Genomic DNA, 20437 nt, shown 5'->3' with positions numbered 1-20437 from the left:
TAACTACCTCTCCTTTTATGGCATCCCAGTTGTAACTTGTAAGCAAACAACCATCACTCCTTAATTTTGGCCCCAACGTCTTCTTTTGTAACTGGACACCCCTAGTTTTTAGCTCAAATATTTGGCAGTCAAATTATTCATATTGACGATAATGCCCCTGAGACCCTTCCTTTCTTTAGCAGGATGTAAAATTAACAAAATGAAAAGCATGACAGTGAGGTAAAAGTCGGAGAAATGAGAAATTGTGATACATTGTTATAATTTTGTTGAAGAACACCAAGTCTATGGCCTCGTTTGGTTGACAGTATTTTAAATTACACAGGAATTAAAGTTCCATGGAACTAGGTTACAATCTTCATTTATCGTGGAACTCTGAAACCTGTGTTTGGTATGTTTTCTTGCATGTAACTGTATAATTGAAATTTGATCATATGTATAATATAAAATTAATGAATTTATATAACATATAAAAAATAAAAATTATTTGATATGTAATATTAAATAAAATAATATAAATTTTAATATAATATTAAAAACAAAATATTATATATTGAGATTTATAAAATAAATAAAAAGATTGAAATGAGCTGATATATTAATATATTAATGAAATTCGTGCTTGGTATGTTACTATAATTATATTCACATCTTTTTTAAAATTTTAAATATTATAGTAAGATAACTTAATTATATAAAAATATAATTAAGAATAACTATAATTATATTAATATAATAATAAAAGTAAAAATTATATTTATGTATATTATTTTAAACAACTTACTTAAAATATAATTAGTTATAATTATTATTTAAAATATTAAGTAAAAGTTAAATAAAATTAACATATATAACTGAATAATTTATATCAAATATTATTTATATATAATAATTATATTATAAATAAGGAAAGTTAGAAAAAAAATATCAAACACCTACTGTGTAACTCAGAAAAACCATGTCTGAGGTACGTAGTTACGGTGTTTTGCTGGAAGTTGGAGTACGTAGTAATTCTAAGTTACATAGTTTAAATAAAAAGGTGTACAACCAAACACTGTAACCTAGATCAGTTCCAAGGAAATTTAGGTTACGGTGTTGGGTTACATCCAACCAAACGAGGCCTATATGAATTCCGTGCCAACATAGCTCAAAACATTGCTCCATACGATGTGGAAAAGAATGCCCAAACAATCTTACTGTTATTATGTGAACCGGAAATTATATAAAATTTAATCTCTATAACATTGTAATTTATTAATTTATTAAGTTTGGGAAAACTATTATTTAGTTTGAAAAATATTAATTGTAAATATGTTTGTTCTCTTTCGAAATACTACACTACAATATCATATTCACACACAGAGATATATCATTTTCTATTAATAATTTATTTATGTAATGATATTTAATCAATTTCATATAATGTTATAAAATAATTTTTATACACTTGTTGGTTTTATTAATTTAATTATTATTAATATTATATAAATATATTAATTCATCTTAATAATCATTTCAAATATATTTTATAAATCTTAATATTTTTGGAATTACTTTTTTTGCAATAAAATTCATCATTCTATTTTACTAATATATATCTCATTATTTCATTTCATTTATATGTTTGTATGAATATATTTGTTTTTATATTATACAAATAATCACTTTCTAAAAAATATTAATTACACACCACACACTGTATATAAAACAAATATACAATTTTAATTTATTCAACAACGTTATAACCTTTCTGTAAAAAAAAAAAACAACGTTATAACCTGGTTACACCTAACTTAAGATTAATATATAATACCAAAAATTGTGAAACAAACGCGACCTAAATATGTAACTTCAGCAATCTGAAGTGGAGGGAGTTGATAACTGTAAAGTGAAATGGGGAGAGAAAATCGGAAATACAGGTACCAGATAGTGCGTGTGTGAGAGAGGTTATATAGCCTGTTAGTTAACTTCCTATTTTACTTATTTACCCACGTCAGTTATTTTTTTCCCACTGTAAAAACCAGAGTGTAATTATTTATCTCTATATAACACTTAATTAACTGTCCTGTTTTCTCAAGAGCAGAGTCTTTATGTCTATTACTCTATTTAGACTAGATAAACACTGTAATTAACATAAAGACAACTTCCTAGCTAGCCTCTCTCAGGTAATTTTCTGTTTCTTTCTTGTCTTGTCTTGCTTAATTATTCTAACACTGTACTAAACATTCACTTAATTATTCTAACACTATAATTTGCGGTTAATTTGCAGGTTCTTGAAGTGATTTAGAGTTCATTAGCATCAAAACATGGCACTTAGCTACTACTACAACTGGAGTACTCAACTACTTGATCAGCATCTCAGACAGGATCATGAAACTACTATAACTACTGATTGTAATGATATTTTTTTTGAGCAAGACCAATTAGTTTCTGAAGACCTGCTTCTACCACCAGAGCTTCTCAATTTTCATGACAACTTTGACACTTGCATCGACACATTGTTCACTCCAAACAACCACTTCCTCTGCTCGGGTGAAAATGTCGATGCCTACAACGCCCTTTTGCCTGCTACGGTGCCCCTAAACATCATTCCAGCACTGGAAATGGCAGAGGAGGATGCATGCTTTGGTCATTTTGGGAAACGTTCAAAAATTCAAGAAAATTATTTTTTCTCTCCTGAAATGACCTTTCATGACAACTATGACATGGGGCCTTTGCTGCCTGAATTTGTCTTGCCGGAACTTCCAGTTCCAATGCCAGCAGTTTTTAATGAGGGGTGTAATGATTATGAAGTGAAGAAAGCAGGGAATGCAGGAGGGAAGTTGTCACAGCAGAGTATAGCCGCGAGGGTTCGCAGGAGGAAGATAACAGAGAAGACACAAGAGCTTGGGAAGCTAATTCCTGGTGGACAGAAAATGAACACTGCTGAGATGTTTCAAGCTGCTTCTAAATACATCAAATTCATGCAAGCCCAGATTGGGCTTCTTCAACTTATGCAGGTAACTTGCATTGCTCACTCATCTGTTACTAAATTTCTTAATTTCATATGTGCTGTTAGAATATAATATGATGCTGATAAGTCTTCTTCCCAATATTTTTTGGGAGAATTGGTCACTTAACCGTGACTACGAAAAAATGGTCAAACAATGCTTCCATTTTCAACACTAATTCCATGCAATAACCAACTCTCTCTTTCTTTGGTAAAAATTGTCTCTGACCTTGTCCATGTGTCTTTTTTGGTTGGGGAGGGATCTCGGGTTCGAGTCGCGATTATTAATATAATATTAATTGCAGGAGGAAAATGATGAGGGAATGCAGAGTCCTGAACTAGAACCTTTGGTGACATCTCCTTTGGTTCAGGAGAAGCTTTACTCAGCAGAGAAGTGTTTGGTTCCTAGAGATTTTGTTAAGAGCTTAATCCAAAAGCCTCAACTCCAGTCCAATCCTCAGCTCATCAAGGATCTCATTAAGCTGATTTAATTGTTGATTTCTTCTTCGAATAATTCGAATCTTTCGACTAATCATTTCTAATTTTTGTAATCCTGCAGATGTTGTTTATCAACGTCATGTTATTTGTTTTGCTGTAAGTTTAGTTTAGTGTAGCTAGTGCTAGGCTAACAATAGCTAATTAATTCATTTTCTTGTAAATACCTCTTGTAATCTCGAGAAATGAATTATAGACCAGTTAATTTCAATATCAGTTGGTTAAAAATGCGTTGTTTTTGACAGAAGTTGATTAAAAATATGTTGATCGAGCTATATATACACTTTTCCTCCGTGCAAAATTCATATAAAAACTATAAATAAGAACATACAGTTAATTCTGCTCCAAAATAAGATGCGGGGAAATTAAAGAGAAAGGCTTCAATTTTACTTATTTATTGTTTGGGGTTGCTGTTGCAAACAGCAATAGCAGCTTTTTGCTGAAAAGCAAGTGAAAAACTGTTTGGTAAATCTAAAAGCAGCTTTTCCGAGCAGCAGTTTTTAGCTGAAAAGCTGCTGTTAGAAAAAGCAAGTACTTTCATGCTTTTGGAAAAAGCTGCTTTTCAGCTTTTGCAGAATGCTGTTATAGATTTCATTATAAAACCTCATCAAAATCATTATTTTTTTATATTATAACTCAAAATAAGTAAATATCAAAAAATTACCAAACAGTTATCTGATTTCTTCAACTGCACTTATTTTACCAGCACTTTTTCTGACAGCACAACAATTTTTAACAGCACTCCCAAACAGTTTAATATACCTAAATTTGATCCATAATTTCTGTATTAGTGATTGTACATATGTACCCCTATTAACGAAAAAAATTATGAGGGAAGAAGGTTGCTGCACACCCAGTTAAATGTTTTAAGATGACTAGAAAAATATTTTAATTCGAAATTTTGTTGTTATAACTCTTGGCAGTCATATTTTATCTACGCAATTATTTGTTCAGTCCTTGAGCATAAAATGAGATTGTAAGGTCTGAAGGAGCTCGAGGGATGGCACAATTTCCCCTGTTTTCCTGATTGATAGGACGATTCAGACTGAACCTTCAGATAACAAACTTTGACTGCTCCGGAGACCGGACACATTTAACACACAAAATTATCCTAGGCACTAATCCATATACTAGAATGGAACAAGGATTATGCAACCTTGAACCTTGGGAATAAAGATCCTTCATGTTGAGAAAGGACCCATTTCATCAGCAAACAAAAAAACCACATTCCAATTGATATATGATATATATGTATATAAACGCCAAAATTCGTTATCGCAATAAATCCGGTCACAAGACCAATTCGAGCAATCCAGTCAAAGTGCAAAAGAGCAAAAGATGTTTAATGATCCTAATATCACTTTAAACTGGGTAAAGAAAAAGTCATAAACACATTTAGAGAAAGCATAGGCATCCTTGTGACGATACAGCCCAATGACGGCGAATCCAGTATCTCCCGCGTATTCTTGAATTCATGGCCTATTTTCTCTGCAAGTTTGGAGAAAATAACCCAACAAGTATTAGGGATTTAAAGTAATGTGGTCCAAGCCCAATGCTCAGTTAAAAAAACAAAAATTAATTATGAGACACACATAAAAGTACATACATATTTTTTTGGTTGTGCTGTTCATTCATTGGATCTCTCGCCCGCCTTTAAGCAACTGTCTGCACTGCTCTGTCAAAAGCCTCCTCACCAGCTGATATACGTTTAACAAGCATATGGTCTGCCTGTGAAAGTTTTAACTGACTGCGAGAGTAAAATCAGGCAATGCAATTCCCTTCGAATATTAGTCTTGCGTTTATCAGGCAGGCGTTGGTTTTGACTTTATAAGAAAAATAATAAATATGCAAGGTCAAATATGTACTGATATATATTGCAGCCTATGTTTCCACTAAAAGCATACCATATGGGTATTAAGCTACTTGAGGGTGCTTAGGAATACTTGAACTTATCACTCTGAAACACTCACAAAGTAATGATGATATGCATGATTCAATCCATAAAATTTAAAACACTTTGGTAGAAGGGCGCAGAACAAGAATCACATCATCAATTTGGGATTTAAAAGAAGAGAAAGAAAGAATGAAACTTGAATATCCTTATAGAAAGAACATTGAACTTCCACATATATAGTTTCTAAGAAAGTTGACGGAGTGGTTGCTTGTAGTGAAAGATCTTATATGGTGTAAAATTAAGTTTCCAATACAATCCAACAACTTTCTCCAATAATGATTTCCATACACAAAGAAAGAGAAGCAAAGAGACGGTAACTCTGATTACCTAAGATAACGCGATGAGGGCTTCCCAAGATGAAGGCAGCACACAACCATGTTAGCCAATGTTTCAGGATCCTTTGTGTCCTGCACCAACCACAGAAAGTTTACACTTATATGGAATGAAATAGTAGAGATGATAGACCAAGAACTGATTTGAGTGAAAAAACTGCACAAAATGAGATCAAAAGGTTGGTGGTACTATGTCAATTAACATTCAATTGCGTTTGGGAACAAGTGTTTCATTTTAAATTTTGAATTTCAAATGACATGATTTAAAGTGTCATTTCAAATTCTCAACTTTATACTAATATTTAGATGTCATATATTTCAAATGAAATCCAAACCCAACTTTTTTTGTATATCCAAACATGTCATTTGATCAAATCCAGAATTTTAAATGAAATTCAAGTTCCCAAACACGCCATTAGAGGATTGATATGATCAATTTCAAACAACGCTCCAAGTTCTCAATCCTCCTTCCTCTACACCACAAAAAGACTCAATTTCTATAACTAGAAACGCAATGGGTCAACCTTAGGAAGTCGACTTAAAAAATGTGTAGAACTTAGCATATATGTGAACAGAATAGCTAAAAAACGATTTAAGCTAGACCTGTAAAATTAAATTGCATCTAGAGCCTGTTTGTCCCGGCTTTATGCTTGGGCTTAAAACTGTTTCCAACTTTAAGCTGAAAAATGTCTGTTTGTATAATTAGTCAGAAGCCGGCTTAAAGTCAAAAATAAGCCAGGAGCTGACATAAAGCCAGAAGTTAGTTTGAGATACCTTTTCCATTGACTTAATTTTTTTAACTTTTTTTTTGATAAAAATTACTCATAAGTCATAAGGTACTCATAAAACACTTTTATTTTTATTATTATATTTTTAATAACCCATAAGCCGTTAATAAGTCAAAATTACCCAAACAAACATTTTAAACTCTCAGCTTATAACATAATTCACGTTAAGTCATAAGCCATAAGCTCAGCCAAACGGGCTCTAGATCATATAGGTAATTAGGAAAAAACAATCAGATAACTAATCCATTTACCTTGTTAAGTGCTTCAAGTAGCAATGATTCAGCTTCATCAAAATTTCCCATGTGCATGCTGCAGACAGCCTTCCCATTCAGAATCAAACTAGTCATCTGATACTTCTCTGAGAAATCCTGGAAGATGAGATACGCTTCTTGAATCTTTGAGCCACCCTGAAACAAAGAAAGAAACTATAATGAAGAAACTAGAAGCCTCTTGCCAATTTATAAAAAATAACATAGGAAATTTGGGTAGGTACCACAGCCAGATTTATCCATGCATTTGCAAGTTGAGTCAACGTATGGTCCTCGTCAATCTGTTGCATGATCCTCAGTTGCTTCTCTGCATAATCTGATCGGTGCATCTTAAGAAATATCTGAACATTCAAAGCATGCCTGAAATAACAATAAGTGAAGTCTTAAAAACATATATAATCATCTAGAGAAGATATTGTGCCTAACTTTTGCTAATCTTCTAAGCCGAATAACTTAAGCGTTACATTCATTAAAATAGAGTAACCAAACAATCACCAATAAAAATTGGAAGGTGAATCCTGCATTGTCATCGATTAAAAACTTACCCTTTATATTGAGAATGTGGTATGAGTCCGTATAAGAAGTCACTTGACTAGTAATTATTTAACAGAAATCCGCCATCCAAGTATGGGGCGTTTGGCTTAGACTCTATGTACTGTATAGTAGCGACAATATAATTCTTACGTTTTCTTTCATGACTTGTTGGACTATCATATAAAGTAAGCTGTATGTAAAATCTTGTCTAGTGCATTGAGTATGATCTTTTGACCTTCTTATAAATTCCACTTATTTCCAAACATCACTGGACTTTCTCCAACTTGCATATTAAAAATAGTTCACAGCTAAAAAGCACTGAACATACTGCAATCTTATTCTGATTAACTGTGCAAGATGTCATTTTAATTCAAACAGCAACTTTGATGCGCCTGTGAATATTAATGCATTTAATCAGTTTTAACAAGTACACATCTAAAAATTTATAAAAATTGGCAAGCAACGGCTTAGGGGATCAACTCACAGCCTAAATTAAACATTCTAAGGTAAGGGAGGGATAAGTTTTTAGTAGCTAATTAAAATGATAATCATAATAAGTATTTTTCTCCAATAAAGATCTATTTCATATAAAAAATTAAGTAACATTATTTAATGAATTGCTTTTGAAATAAATTTAGCATATATATTGCAAATTTTTCCTTAAAAAAGAAAAGAAAAAACAATTGTTGTTCTAAATTCGTATATTCCAAACAAAATAAAGCCAGGGAATACCTTCGACTAGGTCACAGTTTGTACAGCGAGTCAACATACCGCATATAGGCTATTACACTTTACTTAAGTAAGCTGTACTACTTACAGTTCCCAAATTTGTCACCTAAGCTTATGAGAGGCAGAGACATTAGTAGTTTAAGGTCAATCCAAGAGATTTGGTGCCCATGAGATAAGGAACCAAATGTATAGAATAGCTCATATAATCTTATTTAATATAGCATCATAAATCCGGATTAGACTCCACAAAGCAGCTACCATAATAAGGTAACAGACTGAAAACTTTAAGCTTGTCAATTTTCCAAAGCACTAGATTAAAGAATTCATTAAATTGTTACATGCTCATATATCGTTTTAGAACACTAAAACCAAATCAGTAATGTACTAAAATGTCAAATATCTAAAAAAAATCCAATTTATCAAATTCTTGTCAAAGTTCTGCAGAAATAGATAGAATTGAGGAAGTCGTGAGTTCGGACATAACAGAAGCCTATAAAATATTAAAAAAGCAATCATGTCTGTGTAGTGTGTACTATGTAAGTAAAGGAAATATAAGCAACAGTAAATGCAAACAGTTTAGGTAAGAGTTATCTTAGCATGGGGATTAGAACTATACAAGTCAAGTAATACCCTCAAGTATTTCGGCTTAATTGCAGTAAAGAAAATGACCGATAATTAATTCCTTAAAAAATGAAAAACTTACAATTCCATAGTCCCCCCAGCATTTGTGTGTTTCAGAGCTTCATTATAATCTTGCTCATGCATATATATAATCCCAGCAATGGTCCGTAAGATTGGGTTATTTCCAATTGCTGGATCTGACAGCCACTCATGGAGGCTTGAGATGGTACTTTCCTGTGGAATTAATAAAATACAAACTAAAGCTAAGCATACAAGCCAACCATTTAGTCATAAGCAATACAAAGTGATTCACGTTTTTTTGGCAAAATCACAGATCAAGATGGATGCATATAAGAACAAGATCATTGGTGTCTTGGTGAGAAATCAAGTAGATAGTAATGAGAGGCAAAATCACAAGATCAAGATGGATGCATAGAAGACCGGGATCATTGGTGAGAAATCAAGTAAATAATAATTGGGGGTAACAGAACAAAGCACATAATTTTACTCAGACAGAACACTGAGTTCGGACAGAAGTTAACGTGTGAAAATTTTGAATGGAGAAAAAGGTACTGCAGCTAAGTAGTGATGACTACAAATAAAAGAATCAATGAAGACAGCTGCAGCTGCGAAATCTGTTTAAATTTTCACTATTCACAGGATAATCTGGTCCAAAATCGAAAAATTAATGCTTATACACTATACAAGTCAGCCACCAAATCTTTGTTCCACTTATATAAAAATGCATGGGAGATCAACAACATAAAAATATTTAGGAACATAGAATAATTCCACCTTACTTGAGGCACCAATTGTGAGTAGAATACAATTTCGTCAATTGTTAGTTTTTTTTAAAAAAAAATTATCACACTGATCATAATGCTAAGAAACACTTTAGTTCAAATATAGTAAACAATGATTTTACAGGTCTTTCAAATGTTAATGGGAATGAGAATGAAATTGAATGGCATCGGTCTAGTAAGGTATGCATCACCCACCTAATGTTAATGTGTCACCCATTCTAAGCAAACAAGTCTTCTAACCAAGCACCCATACATTAAAATGAGACTCTGATAAGAGCACTGACGCAGTAAACTTCATGACTCCATTCAAAACATCAAAGACCACACGATCCTAACTCTTCTCGCTCAATCCATTCATACAATTGTTTTTACAAATAGAGTAATTATTGCAAATGATCAGAGCAAACATCTTAGAATACCGATGCACAAGAGTAACACACAAAGTTAATTGTGCGCACAACAAGAAACTGATTTTATAACAAGTGCAACATAATCATAAGCCAAATGCATAGCATACATTACAATTAGAACTAGTAACAACATACTAATAGTAAATTCAACACACTATAAGCAATACATTTAACCAAACAAGCTCAACCGAAATCGAAATGCAATCAAAGGAGAGCATGTAGCACACCTTATTCCCAGGATTAGAGAGATACAAGGCTAGCAGTTTGACGGCCTGGAGAGGCGTAGCAGCGGAGGAATCGATTTCGCTAATCACAAGCTAAACATACAACACACAGATCGGATCAAAATTACACAATTAGAAAGAATGAATTGAGGAATGGAGAGAGAGAGAGAGACCTCATAGCTGCCCTGGGCAATGTAAGATCGGTAAATAATAGAATCTCTCTCGACAGCTTCATCGGGAGAGAGATTGGGGATATTGCTGCTGTTGATAGCGGCCTGATAGGCTCCCAGGTAGAAATTGTTTCTCACAGAGAACAATAGATCTGGTGCTGCTGCCATGATTTCAGATCTTAATCCGTGTGTCTTTGTGTTTTCTGTTTGCTGAGTAAGTCGAGAGCAAGAAAGAAAGGAGAGTCTTCTGATTTACTTTTATATGGACTTTTTCCCCCAAATGAAATAATTATGGAATTTCGTGATTTAATAAATTCTGTGTTAAACTACTTTGATTGTTAAAGGTCAAATTTGACTTGTGAATTCTTACTATTACGATTAATAACAAAAAAAATTCAAAGTAAATTACAATTTCTTTCGTTAGTTTTATTTTTAATATTATTCAAAATATATAAATTTAATATAATTAATAAAACTATACTTCATAGCATTTTTAAAATGTATGTCAAATCCCGCCAAGATAAAAATAATCCAGAGGGGGTAAAAGTTTAATAATTAATAATTTTATTATATGCGGTGTAAGCGTGTATTTAATAATTAATAATTAATAATTTTATTATATATGTTTAAATTAAGAATTTAATATATTATTGTCAAACGACCCCAACATTAGTACTGTAATTCAAACTCGTTACTAAGGGGTCATTTGACAAATTTGAATTAAAAATATCTGATTCATTATTTTATCTGAATGATCTGAGCTAGTAAGTTATTTGATTTCAGAATCAATAATATCATTTGTCAAATAAATTTTGAAATGTTTGAATGAAATCAATTTACAATAATTTTATTAAATAAATATATTTGTTTGATATAAAATATTACTATGAATATTCAAAGATAATTAGTTACAGCTTAAAATAATAAGACTAGTTAGTTATACATGTAAGGTTATATGCGAACAGTCGTTGCTGAATCATTGAGTTACAAATTCGCAACCGAGCCATTCAGTGGTATCTGATTGATCATGCCTGCTTGAAATTCAGTGACAAACAAGCTTAATATCAGATGCGGTCAGCATATTGTCCATTAAGCATCAATAAGATGCAAACAAATGAGCCCTAAAAGGGCTTTTTTCCGGCTAAATTTGCGATCAGTACTAATGGACTGAAAAATCTTTTCATTACCGGTTAACTGGATAAAAAATTCACAATCCAGAAACCAACTGAATTTCGATAAAATTGTGAATATGTGCTTGGCCCAACAACGTTGTTAGATTAAAAAATCAAACTCTAAATGTTCAGTGGGCTTATGTCGAACCCAAAAAAACTGAACCACTATTTCGGTGCTTGACCTAATGAAAGTGGTGGCATTAAACAAGAACCTAAAGAGTGAAACAAAGTGCATCTGTCACGTGATTTTTCAGTGCCCACCAATCCTCAGACCTCACCTGGCCCCCTGCAAACATACGTGTTCTGCAATATCTATGACCACAAGAACAAACAAAATCACGGGTCAAATCAAATTAACCCAGTACAAAACTCAGGTCACAAGGTTACCCTTCTTTTTGTTACTACATTTTCTTAAAAATCCTCTCTTTTTATTACACGAAATTGACTCTTTCATGACCATGAAACAGACCATACTGAATAAACCAATGAATCCAGAGGGGTGTATTGGATTGAGATTTTAAAGGATTTTTTTGCATTCATGAAATCCGAGAGTATAGGTATTCAATTAGGATTTCAAATTATGCTACAAAATCTGATGGTATTCAACTGAGATTTTAAATTATGCTTTAAAATCCAATGGTATTCAATTGGGATTGTTTAAAATCCATTAAAATCTGATGGTATTCAAATGCTGATGGATTTTTTTGCATTTCATAAAATGATGGATTTTGTGGCATTATTCGGTGTGTTTTAAGTTTTTTGAAATCCCATCAAAAGTAATGGGATTTTGAAGCATTGTGCTTAAATCCTATGGGATTTTGAAGCATTGTGCTTAAATCCTATCAACTCTGCGACATTTTATCAAGAATCAGCACAAGATCAAAATCAGACACAATCCATTAAAATCAAACAATATATTAAAATCCCAATCGAATACACCCCTCTTAATCTTTATTCGGAGTAAGCCTTCTCAGTCCATTTTTTACATGCAAACCAACTGCCAAAAACCAAGAATGTGTATGCAAACAAATACACTACAGAAGTAGAAGGAACAAGCCCTTCATAAAATATACTCCTACTAGTTTCAGTCTTCTTCTCTAAGGTAACAATAGTAAACAATGCATTTATGTACACAGCATTCAAGAAACTTGTACACTTTTTCTTTCCTTGCACTATTAAATTTATACCCACATCACAGAATGCAACTTCTATTTACTTCTCTTTCTGCAAAGTGACAAAAGGTGTCTTCTTTTATTCACTAAAGAAAACCCCATAATTTCACTTCTTTATTTAATGGCCTTTCTGCTGTTTTGTGTCTCACAAGATTTGGGTAGGTTTCTTTGGCTTCTTCAGCTTCTGGGTACTTGTCAAACTACCTGAAAAATAAGTATAGAAGCACATTGTATTGTTTATTTTTAGTTCTTGTGGCATCTTTGTATATGGGTAATTAGGTGGTTTTTTCTTGAGAAAATAGTGAATTATTGACTTGGGTTTTTAGTAATATTTATTGAAATATGGGGAGGATTGATGGAGTGCATTTAGTAGTGGTGCTTTGTTTGGGGATTTCAGTGGGATGGGTTTGCTGTCAAGATAATGATAATGTTACTGCTGTGTATATTGTGACTCTGAAGGAAGCTCCTGGTGCTGTTTACAATGCTGAGTTTGTTGTAAAGACTAAACCTTTAAAACAAGATGGGAAAGTAAATAGACTGGACAAGCCATTGGCCAGGTACAATTTTAGATATTTGTTGTTTTTGTGGGATGAATTTTTCTTTCAGTTATTTGAATAATCATCATTTAATCATGCACATTATTGTTCAGTACCTCATATTAGTGCAGTGCTGTTTTTGTTACTCGTTATTACTAATTAGCATGTGACATGTATTGAATCTTGATAAATAGTTGGGATTAGTATTTTAGAATTTTTTTGCATTGAAGGATTGTTTGCAACTTTGCAATATACAGTTGTCTGTTATTAGTTCTGTAGTAATTAGCTGCTGAACAATACTATAATTTATCGACTGTACTTCCTGTCTGTTAACACTTAACAGATACTTTTGTTTGTAGTGGATTTCTAGCTCAGTCACTTCATGTTGGAATTTTGATACTAGGAGTAAGAGATAATAATTGGCGGAAGCATATTATTTTCCATTATAATACTCTTTATATGGAGCTCATACAAATTTAAGAACATGATTCATGTCACATAAGTAGCCTCATAGGTTACAAATCTCTACTAATCTAGCCCGACACTAAGTTTTGTTTTACTATTATGCTGCTTTCTACTGTCAGTTTCGGGTTTATTTATTGACTATGGAGAGCGGTTGCTCTAGTTTTTATCATGATCTTAATATATAAATGTTTATTTGATCAGCAATATCTCAAGAAGGGGCTGGTATAATGGTCATAACATTTCCCGCTACCACGATTCTATATTACGAGAGGTTTTGAAAGGGGAAAATTACCTAAAATTGTATAGCTACCACTACTTGATCAATGGATTTGCAGTCCTGGTTACACCTCCACAGGTACAATTTAATGGATATGTTTGGCTAGTTGTAGTGTTTTATAGATTAACACTGGTTTCATTAATAACCAACTCTATTACATTGCTAATTTGCTTTAAAAGATAAGAGTAATATGTTTACTACATGTAGATTTGTCATTTTCTTTTCAATATCAAGCAATTTACTGTAATTTACTAATTTGCAATGGATTCAATATGAAGGCAGTGAAACTTTCACAAAGGAGAGAAATTGCAAATGTGGTATTGGATTTCTCAGTCAGAACTGCAACCACTTATACTCCACAATTTTTGGGCCTACCACAAGGGGCGTGGCCTAAAAATGGTGGATTTGAGACTGCTGGAGAAGGAGTTGTGATTGGGTTTGTTGACACCGGAATTGATCCAAAACACCCTAGCTTCTCTGATGATAGTTCCGGAAATCCATACCCGATTCCAAAGCACTTCTCAGGGATCTGTGAAATTACTCGAGATTTCCCGTCTGGTTCATGCAACAGAAAGCTTGTTGGTGCTCGTCATTTTGCTGCATCTGCTATAACACGTGGAATATTTAATGCATCTAAGGACTATGCATCACCTTCTGATGGTGATGGCCATGGCACGTGAGTATTCTTTTTAATTTAGTAATGATGTTGATTAAAAGGAGTTTAGTAACATACTCTTTATTCTCAACTCGTCTTTTTAACGGACAATTGTGCTTGTCTATATCGTTTATATTAGTTCTGACTTTTGCATTAATATTATTACTGTTTGTAAGTGAGAAGAGTCAAATTTCCATATAGCTCTGGAAAATATCAACCAGGAAAAATAATTATTAGAATAGACTGCAAAAGATAAAATTTAATATATAGGAAAATAATAGAATAGATATGATAGATTATGTCAACAGCAAAACTTAGAGATAAGAGGATCTAGTAGGTTCTGAGATTATTAATGTTTTATTACAAAACTTATTGAATGCTCTTGGAACTTAGAAGTTTTATACTGAACACTAATTTCTTAGAGTTAGGTCAAAATAAGTGAGTTTCACCTACTGGTTATGTGAGGATCACTTTCTGGAACGGAAGAACTAACTCAAATTTGTAGTTCCGTACTACTTTTAAATGATTGTCCCTCGGAACAATTTCATTCCCTTGACTATCATATGCCGAGTTATATAGCAAAATCTCTTGGTTTCACTTCTTAATAGTAGTTTCTTTGGTGTACAAGAGATTGAAAGAGATTGATGGTTCAAGACTTGGTAGTTTGTATGTGTATGTAATTTCCTGCAAATGTTTCCAAGAAAAAAACTACTGCAATATTTTCTTAGGACATTTTATTTTAAGAATACTCACGCGCACTAACCAATCCATGCACTTTTTGGGTACTGAACATGAAAAATTAGGTCGAAATTATCTATTCTTGCCTCCGTTCTGCACTCTTGCATGTTAGTGCACGAAGATTTCTTTCTTGCATCATATTGGATCAAGTCACCAAGGAAAATCCTCCTGTTGTTACTCTTTACTCATAGATTTGTTTGCTGTTTCCCAAGTATTTAGAGACCGGCTAGCTTATTGTTTTAAATGATATAAAAAACTTCAGACTTTGTTTATCATTACTGAAGTCCCTTTATGTCTTGTTATTTAATTCGTAATTGTGTTGCACAGAACTCCTTTTTAATTTTTTAGTGTTCCACGGGAAGTACACTTTTCACTATTGATTGTAAAAATTGACACTCTGTCCTCAAGTTTAGTATCAGTACTTTACTGCGGTCCTGTTAGTACCCATTTGACAAATAAGACTCTTTTTATGTAGTGGAGGGTGGATCATATCTTGTTTCTGAAATAGACGAATAATAATGTAGGCACACTGCTGCAACTGCAGCAGGGAACCACGGTATACCAGTTATAGTTGCTGGGCATCACTATGGAGATGCCAGTGGGATGGCTCCCCGTTCACAGTAAGTTACCGATACTCCTTCATGTCATTTCTTGTTGTTCTTAAACTGATATTTCAAATCATTTTTTGAAGATTATCCTTGCATCATTGCATGATATAATCAGCCAAATAAGCATAAAATTCTGTTGAGTGCAGACCTCCCTTTTTGTTAAATTTAAAGAGAACAGGATATATAATAACTTGCTACTACCTTTATTCTGAAGTTAAACTTCTTGTGCACAAGAGAGTTAAAAGTAGTATTATGCTCAGAGAATCATAGATAGGAAACAGTTACAAAGTTTTTCATTGATTTCATATCGACTGCTGTGATTAGTAATTCATGAATGTGTATTTTGTTATCCTGTCCTGGTTCTCACCTCATCTGTATTAAACTAAATTTCACTTTCCTTTAGCATTGCTGTTTATAAAGCACTGTATAAGAGCTTTGGAGGGTTTGCTGCAGATGTGGTTGCTGCCATAGACCAGGTAATTGTTTGACATAATTACTTTATTGGATTGCAATTTTTAGTGGCGTGCTATTCGGCTGGCTTAATTTTGTCCATCGTCTAATGTTACATTGTTCTGCTGTACACGCTAACCTAACCATACAGGTGATAAGAATACAGATAAAACAGTTATAAGTCAAAAAAGCTCTGCTACTAAAACAATACATATGAAATGCTAGAAAATGAGCAAGCTTGTCATGTACGTTAATTACCAGTCTGATATCTTAAACTTTACCAAGAATATCTGCAAAGGCTACTTAAACGTCAAATAGTCCTGCTCCTGCATGTGGCAGCACATAGTAACAATCCACATCTGGGAACCTTTACTAACACCCTGTGTCTGTTACATTAGTGTTGGTAATAAACTACCTATATGAAATGATCAAAAATTCAAAATAGCCAATCTAACTCTAATTTTCTATACACAGGCAGCACAGGACGGAGTAGACATTATAAGCTTGTCAATCACCCCCAACAGGCGCCCTCCAGGCATTGCAACTTACTTTAACCCAATAGACATGGCTTTGCTGGCAGCTGTAAAAGTAGGTATATTTGTTGTACAAGCAGCTGGAAATACCGGACCATCAGCTAAGAGCATTTCTTCTTTCAGTCCATGGATCTTTACTGTTGGTGCTGCAGCCCATGGTAGGGTCTATAGTAACTCTATTCTTCTTGGAAATAACATCTCCATTCCTGGAGTTGGGCTTGCACGTAAGTTGGTGTGCTCAGTAGTTTTATAATCTTTATCTTTGACATGGCATACAGTAGCTATAAGCTATGGAACTACTTTCTACAAGTCTAAAAATGGTACATCTGTTTCAGGTGAAATCTTTTTTATTTCAGCACGTTTCTTTCAGATATAGAATGAATTTTAGACCTTTGACTCTCTAAGTTACCTATTTTATACAGTATTATCTATTTTCAACAGCATATAATCAAGCTTTTATGTTTTACCAATACTATTATAAAAATTCAAAGAATTACAAATTCAAAGTTCTAAATAGCAATATATTATTATATGATATCGAATTAACCAAGCATGAGAATGATAATATGAATCATTTTAGAATATATTGATCCATGAAAATAAAATAATAGAAGTGATGAAAAGAATCTTGGAGTCTGCAGACTATTCATTCCTATAACAGGAAAACTTCATTGCTCTTCCAATTAAATTCCCACACAAATAAGGAACAATATGTACTACTTAGATCCAACTGCAATTTAGCTCCTTCACCCGAGGAATTTGTACTTGCAAGGATGATCCAGATTATTTACTGAACAACCTCCGTTGACTTGCCCCAATTTTATAAAGCATGGCCACACTTTACCAACTTTGTCCTGAATTCTTAAATTTTAAGGTACTATGTACTAGGAATTTACTCATTTTTGATCAGTTATATCTCCCTATAATGTATGAAATTTTATTTAAACATTTTATAAAATATAATAATAATGTATCTTTTAAATATCTTCTAACAACATCAGTGTTCTTATGCTTGCACTTTTTATTGTTTAGTTATCATAGTCTTTATTTGTTGGTACCTGTGTTTACTTGTACACTTTCACCTGTTTATTATTTATAGAGATACAGGTATCAAGTATGTGAACATATTCTAACATGCTTCGATCTTTTCAGCGGGAACGAAAAATGCTTCAATGTACACAATGGTTTCTGCAGTTCATGCTTTGAATGATACAGCAGCTGTTGATAACATGTATGTGGGGGAATGCCAGGACCCCAATAGCCTGAACCGGGATATTATTCAAGGGAATCTCTTAATTTGTAGCTACTCAATAAGGTTTGTTCTAGGAATGTCCAGCATCAAACAGGCCTTAACTACAGCTAAAAATCTCTCTGCTGTTGGTGTTGTATTCTACCTGGATCCTTTCGTCATAGGTTATCAGCTTAATCCAGTTCCAATGGCGATTCCTGGGATAATACTTTCATCTCCTGATGATTCTAAGGTGTACTTTCATTTTAACATAATTTTTTGTATACTCGCTGAATCTGTTCTGAACTACAAAAGGTCAATTTGAATCTAGATGACCTTGGTTTAAGCAATCTTCTTTATCTTTATATACTAAATTTCCTGATCAATTTGGCAGATCTTACTGCAATACTACAATTCTTCCTTGAGCAGAGATGTCATCACACAGAAGATTACCAAATTTGGGGCTGCTGCATCCATTTCAGGCGGAGTGAAGGCAACTTTTAGCAATTCTGTTCCAAAGGTTATGTATTATTCTGCTAGAGGACCAGATCCTGAAGACAAATTTCTTGATAATGCTGACATACTAAAACCTAACCTGGTTGCACCCGGGAACTTGATTTGGTCTGCTTGGAGTTCTCATGGAACTGACTCTTCTGAATTCCTGGGTAAGTTAATATAGAATATCCACAACCTTTCACTATAGATGTCATAAAGTATAAGAGTGAAATATCGCTAGTCTGCTTCAAAAAGATGAACTAATTTGTTACAATCACATTTCAGGAGAAAATTTTGCAATGATGTCTGGGACAAGTATGGCGGCTCCTCATGTTGCAGGGCTTGCAGCTTTGATTAAAAAGAAATTTCCTAGTTTTAGTCCTTCAGCTATTGGATCTGCATTGTCAACAACAGCTTCTCTGAATGACAAAAATGGTCAGCTCATGATGGCCCAACGCGCTTATTCTAACCCAGATTTGAATCAGTCTCCTGCAACACCCTTTGACATGGGGAGCGGTTTCGTTAATGCAACTGCAGCATTAGATCCAGGACTAATTTTTGATGTGGGTAAGTCATTCGAGTCCTATAACTGTTGGTGTGAATATACTATCATGGTCATGAATTTGAACCAACAATTCCTTTGTTATTATGCATACATTCTGAAGTACCTTGATGCTTGGCCAGATAGGAGATAACTAAATATATATGTATACACACATGTTAGCTAGTACATGAAGAATGTTTTATGGCTTTTGAGGCCTTACTCAACAAGGAAAACCTAGTGATAGATACTATACCAAACGAAAGTTGAATATCATGATAAAAGTAAAACGTAGTGATAGATACATGAAAAATGCATTGGCTAACTGGGATGTGATCATGCAAATAAAGTATTTGAACGGGACTCTAAAATTTGTGCTCAAGTATATAAAATTACTGTCACTCGGTCACTTGTATGATGTATCTGCTGGCACGTTAACCAACTCTGGACCTGCTTTCTGTATTGCAGCTTATGATGACTACATGTCATTCCTCTGCAGCATAAACGGGTCATCACCAGTAGTCCTAAATTTCACTGGTATGAGCTGCAAAACATCTACCATTAATGGCGCAGACCTAAACTTGCCTTCTATCACAATTGCAAAACTTAATCAGTCAAGAACAGTCCAAAGAACGGTAATGAACATCGCCAGGAATGAGACGTACAGAGTGGGATGGACTGCTCCCTTGGGAGCTTCTTTGAAGGCAGAACCAATGCAGTTTTTCATTGCTAGCGGAGAGAGACAAGTCTTGACCATTTCTATTAATGCCACAGCTAACAGCCCTGTTGTAACCTTTGGAAAAATTGGACTCTTCGGGGATAAAGGTCACACTATTCACATACCTCTATCAATCATTTCGAAAAATTGTTATAACACTACTAACACCTGATAAATTTGTAGCTCTAGTTCTTTAGTTTCCTCACTTGTGTTGTGTAATTATTCAATCTTGTATTTATGCTACTGGGAAAAGCTTCAAAATTTTTTGATTTACAATTGTGTAAGTTTTGATCAGACTTTTATGCAGAGATAGTGGGTGTTTGGCCAAGGCTTTTAAGTCTGGTTTCTGGAGTTATAAGTCGGCACTTATTTGTATCGTTTGTGTAAAAAGTTAAGAGACACTTATAAAAAGTTAGGGATCCTAGCTTTTGTTTCGTGGTTTCCACTTTTTTCTCTAACACTTTAATCACTTATAAGTCTTAACTTACTTCTAGCTTCTACTTCACTTTTTTTACTTTAAACAAAAAGCACTTA

At 33.5% G+C, this 20437-nt stretch overlaps 3 protein-coding genes across 4 annotated transcripts; 2 read left to right on the top strand and 1 right to left on the bottom strand.

Moving 5' to 3' along the window:
* The first annotated feature begins 2275 nt into the window (after positions 1 to 2275).
* On the top strand, positions 2276 to 3477 carry LOC108223599 (transcription factor bHLH52). The gene is made up of 2 exons (XM_064086876.1): positions 2276 to 3020; positions 3292 to 3477. Exons 1-2 carry the CDS (start codon positions 2304 to 2306, stop codon positions 3475 to 3477), a joined length of 903 nt encoding a protein of 300 aa, XP_063942946.1. The 5' UTR covers positions 2276 to 2303.
* Positions 3478 to 4708: 1231 nt separating this feature from the next.
* Positions 4709 to 10588, bottom strand: LOC108216577 (coatomer subunit epsilon-1). Its single transcript, XM_017389410.2, has 8 exons — positions 10319 to 10588; positions 10149 to 10238; positions 8791 to 8942; positions 7049 to 7184; positions 6807 to 6962; positions 5763 to 5842; positions 5088 to 5228; positions 4709 to 4969 (listed from the first exon to the last, which is right to left on the bottom strand). The coding sequence occupies exons 1-7, from the start codon at positions 10481 to 10483 to the stop codon at positions 5135 to 5137; spliced, it is 873 nt and encodes a 290-aa protein (XP_017244899.1). The 5' UTR covers positions 10484 to 10588; the 3' UTR covers positions 4709 to 4969; positions 5088 to 5134.
* A 1952-nt stretch (positions 10589 to 12540) lies between these two features.
* LOC108208601 (subtilisin-like protease SBT2.3) lies at positions 12541 to 20231 on the top strand. 2 transcript variants are annotated; one of them, XM_064085774.1, is made up of 10 exons: positions 12541 to 13216; positions 13862 to 14015; positions 14216 to 14613; positions 15855 to 15950; positions 16342 to 16414; positions 16863 to 17079; positions 18074 to 18402; positions 18544 to 18814; positions 18930 to 19211; positions 19654 to 20231. In XM_064085774.1, the coding sequence occupies exons 1-10, from the start codon at positions 13002 to 13004 to the stop codon at positions 20073 to 20075; spliced, it is 2457 nt and encodes an 818-aa protein (XP_063941844.1). In that variant the 5' UTR covers positions 12541 to 13001; the 3' UTR covers positions 20076 to 20231. The 2 variants fall into 2 exon arrangements, with proteins under 2 accessions (XP_063941844.1, XP_017234628.1); XM_017379139.2 differs by having other exon boundaries at positions 12543 to 13216; positions 16863 to 17145.
* The last annotated feature ends 206 nt before the right edge of the window (positions 20232 to 20437 follow it).

The sequence above is a fragment of the Daucus carota genome, chromosome 1 (assembly GCF_001625215.2).
Source record: "Daucus carota subsp. sativus chromosome 1, DH1 v3.0, whole genome shotgun sequence".
Taxonomy (NCBI): domain Eukaryota; kingdom Viridiplantae; phylum Streptophyta; class Magnoliopsida; order Apiales; family Apiaceae; genus Daucus; species Daucus carota.
The sequence above is the reverse complement of the archived record's forward strand: the minus strand, read 5'-3'. Positions and strand labels throughout refer to the sequence as shown.

Bases quoted from the DNA above. Each gene is read 5' to 3' on its own strand.
- LOC108223599 (XM_064086876.1), top strand. From the start codon at position 2,304: ATGGCACTTAGCTACTACTACAACTGGAGTACTCAACTACTTGATCAG. The intron at 3,021-3,291 runs GTTACTAAATTT...TATTAATTGCAG, and splicing joins CTTGCATTGCTCACTCATCT to GAGGAAAATGATGAGGGAAT.
- LOC108216577 (XM_017389410.2), bottom strand. From the start codon at position 10,483: ATGGCAGCAGCACCAGATCTATTGTTCTCTGTGAGAAACAATTTCTAC. The intron at 8,943-10,148 runs GTGTGCTACATG...TTAATTCCACAG, and splicing joins TCTCTAATCCTGGGAATAAG to GAAAGTACCATCTCAAGCCT. The intron at 7,185-8,790 runs GTAAGTTTTTCA...TTGTTATTTCAG, and splicing joins GCTGGGGGGACTATGGAATT to GCATGCTTTGAATGTTCAGA.
- LOC108208601 (XM_017379139.2), top strand. From the start codon at position 13,002: ATGGGGAGGATTGATGGAGTGCATTTAGTAGTGGTGCTTTGTTTGGGG. The intron at 17,146-18,073 runs GTAAGTTGGTGT...CGATCTTTTCAG, and splicing joins TCCTGGAGTTGGGCTTGCAC to CGGGAACGAAAAATGCTTCA. The intron at 18,403-18,543 runs GTGTACTTTCAT...TCAATTTGGCAG, and splicing joins CATCTCCTGATGATTCTAAG to ATCTTACTGCAATACTACAA.